The 10,172-nt window shown below is 38.6% G+C and overlaps 1 protein-coding gene across 1 annotated transcript in view; it reads left to right on the plus strand.

The window, feature by feature from the left end:
* The window catches only part of ror1 (receptor tyrosine kinase-like orphan receptor 1), a 143,376-nt gene extending 133,736 nt beyond the window's left edge, over nucleotides 1-9,640 (plus strand). The window contains exons 8-12 of the mRNA XM_055048712.1: nucleotides 1,211-1,422; nucleotides 4,435-4,614; nucleotides 4,800-5,027; nucleotides 5,321-5,685; nucleotides 5,969-9,640. Of these exons, the coding sequence (XP_054904687.1) occupies nucleotides 1,211-1,422; nucleotides 4,435-4,614; nucleotides 4,800-5,027; nucleotides 5,321-5,685; nucleotides 5,969-6,665 (1,682 nt within the window). The 3' untranslated portion in view covers nucleotides 6,666-9,640. The remainder of the gene's footprint in view (nucleotides 1-1,210; nucleotides 1,423-4,434; nucleotides 4,615-4,799; nucleotides 5,028-5,320; nucleotides 5,686-5,968) is intronic.
* The last annotated feature ends 532 nt before the right edge of the window (nucleotides 9,641-10,172 follow it).

A 10,172-nucleotide genomic window follows, 5' to 3' on the forward strand; every position in this document is an offset into this window, starting at 1 on the left:
TCAAACCAGTTTCACAGAGAACATTTTAATTTCTTAAAATAAACAAATTCCTCATTTCCTTTTTGTCTTCTTCGACATCTCTGAAATATGCCCTATCTTTATGGCTGTAATATATTTGCTTATTTGTAGAATTACATACTCCATAAACATTTTTCAAGTGAACTCAGGGTTTCTCGAAAACTTTGAAAAGGTATGAAATCATAGTCAGGTTAAAAGGTATTAATTCTTCCTGAGTTTGACTGGTGAGCCTGTCCAGGTTCCCAGAGAATGCTGGAGATAAAACCACGCAAGGATAAATGAATAAAGACAATAGATCAGTAGATATAAATGTTTGAAATGTTTCTCACATTGATTTTGGTTAATAATATAAACACAATTAGATTTTATGACATTTAGTTGATTTTATGAAGCATTAACAAATGTCTAGTACATAAGTACTTTATGTGGGATATAAAAATAAAGCAATAAACAAAAATTCCATTAGTAGATTCATTAGCTTCTTCCAGACAAGACATACAACTAAACACATAAGCACTATGTTACGGTTACTTCCTATGACAAACAATATTAAGAAATAACATGGAGTGATTTCCAGTAAGTGCTTTATCAATGTCTTCATTCAAGAAAGATATAGAAAACACAAAAGAACTGAGCCAGGGGTTGTTTTGGGAAAGGAAAACAATCAACTAACTGTCTATGCAAGGATAATGTAAACTATAACTTCATCAATGGGTTTGTCCAAGGAACAGACTTATTTGAAAATCGAGGTGATGAGCAATGGATACTTTCTATAGAAAAAAGAGAAAGCAAGAAAACAGCAGTAATGGGAGAGGGATTCTTTCAAGATCAAGGACATAAACAAGAATAATGACATCAACTGATATATCAGTGGCTCTGCCGACAGATACATGAGAATGGTTAAACATCGGAGCAATAAGCAAGTATTTATGGAAAGAAAAATAAATAAAGTACATGGTTAATAACAGCAACGGTTCCTTCAAATGATTTATTAAAAAGACACGCAGCAGATGCTCTGGAAAAATGTGAAAATGTGCGGTGTTTGCAAAGTTTATGACAACAATAGCTTCACCAACTGTTCTAGAAGTACTGGGTGTACTTCTAAAAGAAAAGATAAACAGAATTACCATTATAAAAAACTTTGGCATTGAGCATAGTTATGCCATAAACACTTTTTTTTGTTCTTTTTCAGACCATGAAGACAAGTCAGGTGGCAGCATAAACATCCTGAAGATTTTAGTTCCCAGTGTGTCGATCCCGTTAGCCATAGTTTTGCTTTTCTTCTTCATCTGCGTGTGCCGCAACAACCAGAAGTCTTCCAGGCCCCCCGCTGCTCGTCCACCGAAACCAGTCCGAGGTCAAAACGTTGAGATGTCAATGCTCACAACTGCCTACAAACCAAAGGTATTACACATACCTACACACGACATGGTGTTTGAGTAAATGTTCTTTCTCTGCTAGAATTTATTTGGAGTTGGTAAAAAAAAAAAAAAAAAAAAAAAAAAAAAAACATCTAATGAAATTATATTCAAACATGATTGGATGTAAGATTTTCCTGTTGTTTTGCGGTGCTGTTTGAGGTGTAACCTTTACTGTGGGTGGAGTGTATTTACATTATTTGTGCCTAAAAATGACATTTTAAAGGACATTACATTCAGAAAAACACTTGCACCTCTGAACACCTTTGATGGAGTGTCTTCCAGATTTCAAGTGAAAAGACGAGTTCACTTGAAAAAGTTTTCAAATTAAACAGTTAAGGTTGATGAGCCTAGTTTTAAAGAAAACTTGTTCCAGCAAGCTGTGGTAAATCTAACATCTTACACAAATCATAAGACTCCAGACTGAGTAACACAAGTTAATTTAATAAAGTACTTTAACCTGTACTACATTTTTTGGACCCAATTGCAACTTCTCGTAAAGAAAGCCCCTTTGCTCTTTGTCTGTAAGAGCAGTCTGGAGAAGTCAAAACACCGGTGCAGCACCCTGAGTGTTGGCTGGGACTCCTCGCAGCATGCCGGGGTTACAAGGTTCAGTGTGTGGAAATGACCTGCATGAGGCAAATCTTCAGATCTCTATCATCAGATCTCAGCAGGTCCAGGAATGTCCAGCTGCAGCTCCTTTCCTCTGTTTATTTTTCTCCCACTGTCTGTTTTTCCACAGCTCCCCTTCACACTCCTGCTTTCACTTATCCCATCTTCTTCTTGTTCTTTTTCTGACGTCCTCCTCTTCTTCTTCCATCACAGAGACTCTTTGTCATGCAGATCATCAGATTTGCAGTAAAATTATGTGGTTCACATCAGGACCTTTCCTTGATGGTCACCATTCTCAGCCATTCCATGTATGTTTATCATTTTCTTAGCATTTTTCACCAGTTGAAGAGGAGAGTATATGATGATCTATAGTAATTTGTGAAAATGAAATTACTAAGATAAGCCTAGTATAATAAACAATGTTGCTTGTTTATTTAAGGGATTTTGGCAAGAACAAATGTTTCTCTTACTAAAAAATGGACACACTCCTTTGTATGTGTGGATACAAATTTGTATCAGTAAAAGTCAAGTCAAAGGAAACTTGTGACAAGTTTGCATTTCATAACCTATCCAGTTCATATTCTGCATTTTTTCCAAGTGTGTAGGTAGCCTTTAGCATTTAGTTACCAGTTTGAAATGTATGAGGTCTGCAAGTTTTTTAATAATGCAAATATCCTCATACAGTGTCTTGTAAAACAATTGATTAAATCCAATATGTTTTATTGGAATTTTATGTGATAGACCACCAGAAAGTAGTGCATAATTGTGTGAACCAGTGGTTAACTGGTTTTTTCTGGAGTAGCTGCTGAAATCCACAGCTCAGGTGGATGAATCAGACAACTGAACTGTTATTAGAATTGCACTCTAAGCTAGCAAGGAGAAATCCATATTTGAAAGAGTCACAAGAAGTTCAATAAGTGTGTAATTAAACTTTTTGATCTACACCCAGAAAAATGAACACAAAAATCCTTCAGTTGTAATTGAGAGCTGAAAACAAATGCATACCACACTGTGGTGCATTTCAGATTTTTATTACTTAACAGATATGAAGATCGTGAATATTTTTTTCTTTCCCCTTCACATTTACACTGTAGTTTGTGAAAAGGTTGACATTTTTAAGGGTTATTAATGCTTTTGCATGAGAATCTTGAAGTATTATTTCCAATTTAGCCACTTCTCTTTTATTTAAGTAATTATTTGAAAATAATTCTGCTGCCCATCAGGTTTTTTTTTTTCAGGGTCATGAAGGGGCCATACCCTCTAATGATTCGTTTAGACACATGTTTTACACACACACATAGTCACACACACAAACCTGTGGTGGTGTGAAGAGGATCTGGGGCTTTGGGTGTGGGAATAAAGAAGGGGTGAAACAAACCCATAACTGAAAACATCTGCTTTTCTCCTAATATTCAGCACATAATCCCACCCCCCTCAGAGCTCATGCTGTCCTGTGTGTGTGTAGGTGTTTGAGTGTGTGTGTCGCGCTAACAGAGGAATTTCATTATTCAACTTAGAGTTTCCTGGAATCTGAAAATCTCTGCCAACCTTCTCTCACTTTTCATCTTTTTCCAGATCTAACCTTATACACCCCAAAGGAGCTCCATCTCATACCTTACACACACACGCACAATTTACCCTCACTGCATTTCACTGATGTCCATGTTAACACACATATAGAAATAAGAATATCATAAACCTGCTATTGCTGAGTTTTATAGGTTGTCCCACATTTTTCCAAACTGTTACTGTAGTTTATCTCATTTATGTGATTCCTGTGACACAAATATGACTTAATTATGACATTATTCATCGACCATTCAAGATGAATCTTCTGGTTATAGACATGACTTTGGTCAAACTGCATAATGATGACTGTTTTCTTAGCAGCACATTGATTGATTAAATGTTTTGCCAAAAGGAAATGAGACTCTAGCCATTGTTTCCGTGTTTTTGTTTTGTGCTTATAAAAGCCAATAGCAATGCGTATTAAAATAAGAATGCGGCACACAAAGCCTTCCTGCAATATTAACGTAACAGTGTTTTCTATTAATTCTGTAGTGGATTTTTTAAGTAAACTGACTTGGGAGTTAATTTTTCCCAAATGTTGCTGAAGCTGAGAGCCAAATCAGATTTTTCATCACAGGAAATGTGGCTGGATTTCAAAAATTTCCCTTGCCGCTTTCACAAAACTGTAAGAGGAATTATTGGGAGGTGATGTAATGGACTTGAGCAATTATAAATTCTCTGGGAGATTTATTTTCCTCCTCTTAATTTTACACCTTCAGCTTTGGTGTACTGGGCTGTCAGAAGCCAAAAATAATGACCTGGTTTTTCTGCCATCTTTCTGCAACTCGTTGATTTTAAGTCTCGCTTGTCTTCACAGAGTAAAGCCAAAGAGCTTCCCCTGTCAGCGGTGCGTTTCATGGAGGAGCTTGGGGAATGCACGTTGGGGAAGATCTACAAGGGTCATCTGTACCTGCCAGGCATGGAGCAGGCACAGCTTGTGGCCATTAAAACTCTGAAAGATATTTCCACCGCCCAGCAGTGGACAGACTTCCAACAGGTGAAAAACTGTCCTCAGAGATTTTTCACTTTTGCGTACATGTTATCCTGGTTTCAGTTTTACTTACATATCTATTTTGCAATACCTCTATTAATATCTGTTTATAAATTAGGAACACATATCCTGACACAGATTTTAAAAAACCAATTCAGTCAATTTTATTACTCCTCTGTCTTCTGTTGCAGGAGGCCACCGTGCTGACAGAGCTTCAGCACCCAAACGTGGTCTGTCTGCTCGGTGTGGTTACCCAAGAGCAGCCGGCCTGCATGCTGTTTGAGTTTCTGCCACAAGGGGACCTCCACGAGTTTCTGATCATGCGTTCGCCGCACTCTGATGTCGGCTGCAGCAGTGATGAGGACGGCACTGTAAAATCCAGCCTGGATCATGGAGACTTTCTGCATATGGCCATACAGGTGGATTTAAATGACACATTCAAATACGCATGTTTGTTTTTTTGTTTTTTTTATTATTGCATGCCTATAGTCATTCTTAAACATAATGGCAAACACAGCAAGATCCAGGCGATTAAAAGCTTGATAAAGCTTTCCCTTGTTTTTGAATGTCATTGCTATATGAATTTAAAAATGTTATTTCAACTTTTACCACAGTTTGTTTTTTCTTCCCTTCACATTTCACATGTTAAAGGCACTTAAAATAACTATGTGGCACATAAATGGATAACCACCAACATTTTTTCTTGACTTAGGTTTCTGCAGGGATGGAATATCTAGCCAGTCACTTCTACATCCATAAAGACCTGGCTGCCAGGAATATTTTAGTCGGTGAGCAGCTCCATGTGAAGATTTCTGACCTGGGTCTCTCCAGAGAGATCTATTCCTCCGACTACTACTGCCTCCGGCCTAAGACTCTGCTGCCCATCCGCTGGATGCCCCCTGAAGCCATCGCCTACGGGAAGTTCACCACGGACTCGGACATCTGGTCGTTTGGGGTGGTGCTGTGGGAGCTCTTCAGCTACGGCCTGCAGCCCTACTACGGCTTCTCCAACCAGGAAGTGATGGAGATGGTGAGAAAGAGGCAACTGCTGCCCTGCCCTGAGGATTGTCCACCAAGGTGTGTTGCTGCACTATTTATTATGATGAGATTATGAAGTTCTAACTGTTCATTTGGCTCTTGCATAGTTTGGAGTAGTCTGGAAAAGAATTTACTCATTCTGGGTATGAATGGAAAAGACTTTGGATTAACAGAATTTATTCCCAGATGTATCCATCCCTCTGTTTGTTCATCAATTGCTCAACCACCAATTAAATATTTTTTTGTAAATTCATATGTACACATGATATAAATATAAACACATTTGCTTATCTAAAAGAAGACCGGTTCTCCCATTATTCAGGTTTTATGGCTTGATGACGGAATGCTGGCAGGAAGGACCCACACGGCGGCCGCGCTTCAAAGACATCCACAGTCGTCTGCGAGCATGGGAGGGGCTGTCTTCCCATGCCAGCTCCAGCACGCCCTCTGGTGGAGGAGGTAACGCCACCACCCAGACAACCTCGCTCAGTGCCAGTCCCGTCAGCAATCTCAGCAATCCCCGTTTTGCCACCGCCGCTGGGTATCTCTACCCTGCCCAGGCCATCCCTGCGCCGGGACAGATGGCTCCAATTCCGGCCTGGACGCCGATGGCCGTGCCCCAAACCCATCAGCGCTTCATCCCCGTCAATGGATACCCCATCCCACCAGGGTACGCAGCCTTCCCAGCTCACTTTGCAGCTCCGGCTCCGCCCACTAGAGTAATCCAGCACCACCTGCCGCCTCCTAAGAGCCGCTCGCCCAGCAGTGCCAGCGGCTCCACCAGCACGGGTCACGTCAGCGGGGTGCCTTCCACCACGGGCTCCAACCACGAGGCCAACACGCCGCTGCTCTCTCACTGCGTCATGCCTGGAAACGGTGGAGGGCAGGGCCAGGTTTACGGACAAGTTTCCCAAAAAGGGGTGACGCAGATTGACCACGGTTCGCAAACTGCAGCTCTACTCACTCCGGACTCTGACGTGCTGATGTACAATGACTCGGTCATCACCGCAGACCTGTAAACAGGCAAAGGTATGTTCACTCTCTTCCTGCTCGAGGACCCATACGTGAGAAGCTCTGCTTCTCAGCCAGGGAGCGGGAATCACAGGTCATCTTTGATCAAAGTGAGACCAGGCAGATGCAGACTTGTACACACTGCTGTTTGTGCAGAAACAAAAAAACTTTGCTGCAACTGCATTGCATTGCTGTATTGCAAACAGATGTCTGACTTTCCTTACTGTTTAAAGTGTACTTACTATCATGGCTTAACAATGTTACTATGGTAATCTCTGTAAATACAGTACATAAAAGTGTTGTGTGAATGATGAAAATACATACAAATATATATTCAAAAGAACTTTTTAAGACGAGCAGTGTGATGGTAAAAATGAAAACGTAGCAAGTCCGCCCTGCATCCGTTAAAACAGATTTTATTTGACCCTGGCAGTGAGTGTCTGTCTCTCTTAATAGACTGTTTCATACAGAGACATAAACATTCATAAGACTTCCTTTGGGTGCCTTGCAGCTACGCTCCTGAATACACACATCGACCCAAGAAATAAAATGCTTAGTCAAGCAAGACCAACTGTTGGCTTTCAGTGAGAAGATCAACATGCTGGTTTCCTACTCCACCCTTTGGACTCAGGACTCAAGCGTGTCTGGTAATGTGCCTTCCTGAGAGCCAGCAGTTCTGCAGTGAAATTTAGACGGCATCGACTGGGACGGAGCTTGTGCTTCATTGTCAAGGCCATTCATTAAAATCACAAGAGAGGGCATCCCAATTAATAACATATCCTAGAAAATGACAGCTGAATGTTTGCATTTGTTTTAGTTTATTTGCATTTTCAACATGAATGACGCTTTCTCTTTGTAAAAATCATCTTCCCCTCTGTTAAACTGACCTCAGAGTTGCTCAAAACAGAGAAGTGTGTTCCATCAGGATCCAGATGACATATATCCTTTCCGTAGCTATCAGTTTTGTTGTTGGAAATAGGTTTAAAGAAGATAGTTTGTTTTTTTAAAAAAGACATTTTTGTCATTTGATTGTAGTCAGAGTCATTGTAGTTTGGAGAATTAGGAAGAAACTCTCATGGAGGAGTCAAACTTCCAGCTAATCAAAATGGGAGCCATACTGGTGTGAATTTCAACAATCTAAACTCAATTATAAAATCTTTGGACCTGATCACTAATCCAAGACATGGTTTTTTTATGACGTTGCTATTTTCTCCACCAAATAAAAACACTTTATCAGCCTTAGTCAAATTAAGTTAAAAGAATGTTTGGGACAGAATAGAGAGAAAGAAGATCTATTTACAATTGCTATTTTAATAGCTAACTCCTGGTTAACTCTTCTATATTTCTGAGGTGATTTATTTTTAGAAATCATTGCAAAATCTCCCATTGAACTAAAAGAAGGGATAAAATGGCATGATTAGAGCCATTTTCCTCGATGCCCTACTTTCACAGGAGTTTGTCTTCAGTCTCCTATGAAAAGTCGTCTCATGTTGGATGTTTTCTGTTAACTTTTCTGCTAAAATGAGATTTTGTTTTACGTTTGATCAAAATTGAGATTTCCTTGACCACCTTAATTAACTTTAAAAACTAAATTATCCCTTTAAACTCTAAATCCAACACAAACATTTAGATATTTTTTGACTGAACATGTTCTGATGCCTCATTTAAAAATTTTTTTAAAAATCATTGCTTTCCAGACTTGCATTTGTGCTTCTTTACTATTATTTCTTATGTTTTGAGAAAGGAATTGTCATCCAGGATTGCAATGTTGGAAGTTGAATTGTAAAACACAAAGTGCCTCTGCCAGATAACATCACGAAGTAACTTTTTGGGGTCTGCTATTTATGTGCGAGAAACGATACTATTAGTTGTCATGGTGTGTTTGAGAAGGGTTTTCTGTCTCTGAAAGATTTTTTTTTCATTGATTACATTCATGCACCACATTCTGTTGATCTAGCATTTAGTGTTTTAGCATGCAGGATAAAAAGTAAGTGACCCAAGAAGCGCTGTGGTGGAAAAACAAATCATTTCAAATGTGTCAAGATTTTTCCACATCTATATTTATTTTCAATGTATTGAAAAATGGCTTAGATTCTCTGATATTTTTTTTTCCAAAATGAAGAAGTGCGTGTTGTGTAAATGCTGAACTCTGTCCTCTCTTTTTGTTGGGTGGTGATGTCAATTAATTACTAAATATGAAGCCTTCGTTGTATTTTTTAAGGGTTATGATACCTTGAGAAGCAGTTCATCAATGATTTTACCATCAAAAGTCTTCCCCTTTTTTGTATTTGACAATCCTCAAAATGTGTATGTTCAGACAGATACTCTCAGCTGTGCTCACGCAATTGTGTGTCAGACTATCAGTCAGCTGCGTTTGAGAGTTTTAAGTGCAGCACAGAATTTTTACTAACAAAATAACATTTGTATTAATGCAGATGATAAATATTATTCTGTATTTACTTTGAGGTTTATTCGATCCATTCAGCGTCCTCTTACTGTGAAAAAGGGCTACTGCTTTAACAATTTCTACATTATGGATTTCGATAAGAAAAACTGAGTTAACTGTCCATGAAAAGCTTTTTCCACATTTTGGAGTTTTAAGAACATTTCAATGTTTTGAAGTACAATTTAATCTCTATCTAAGAAGTCTGTCTTCTTTCTATTTCTGTTTTGTTTCTAAAGTAGACGGAGCTACCTAAACCTGATTTTGTTCACTTCCACCACGTAACGGATGTGTGAGTGCAAAAACCACTTGTACACAAGACTGTGAATCTTTATCAAGTCTATTTTTGTTTTGTTTCATTGGCAAGACCATCATAAACCTGACTTTTTTGTCATTTACTTTCAAGAACCAACACAGATTTATACTCAAACAAGGTTTACTCACATATTGACCAAGTTAAGCCTTGTCTTTGTAATTTGTCTGAATATTTTTGCACAGGTGTTTTTGTATTGCAAAAATCATTATTATTATTAAATGATGTTGGCTAAAGTTCTCTCAGAGTTCTTTTGAGTTTTGTAGACTTTGTAAGTGTAATATAAATACAAATCCACAAGGTGTCAGCACATTTCCATGGTCATTAATTTTCCTGTTTTTGCTGCGGTGGCCATTATTGGACAGGGGGTGGCGCTGTTAAGCTGTTTGAAAAATGTTGGCCTCTGAGCAGCTGGAAATTACATCAGAGCACAAAGGACATAACCACATTGGGGGGAAAATCTAGTGTAGAGTTCTGGTGGGTTTACTCATGCGTGATTTTATTTAATTTTATTTTTTCTGTTAAAACTCAGGCAGAGATGCTTTTTATTTGACATGTAAACAAAGATTATACACATTTATAGGTGTCTGTTGCAGTTTTAGAATGGAAAATGTTTAACTTCAAGTTCTTTTTTCATGATTGATGTGACAGTCTACAGAACGATACTTAGATGTATATCGTCTGGTTCTTGACATTTTCGGCCTTATCTTAGTATATCGCAACTTTCAATTTCCAATTTTTTATTTATAACAAAGAAAC

Source organism: Poeciliopsis prolifica, unplaced genomic scaffold (genome assembly GCF_027474105.1).
Source record: "Poeciliopsis prolifica strain line A6 unplaced genomic scaffold, Auburn_PproV2 SCAFFOLD002, whole genome shotgun sequence".
NCBI lineage: Eukaryota > Metazoa > Chordata > Actinopteri > Cyprinodontiformes > Poeciliidae > Poeciliopsis > Poeciliopsis prolifica.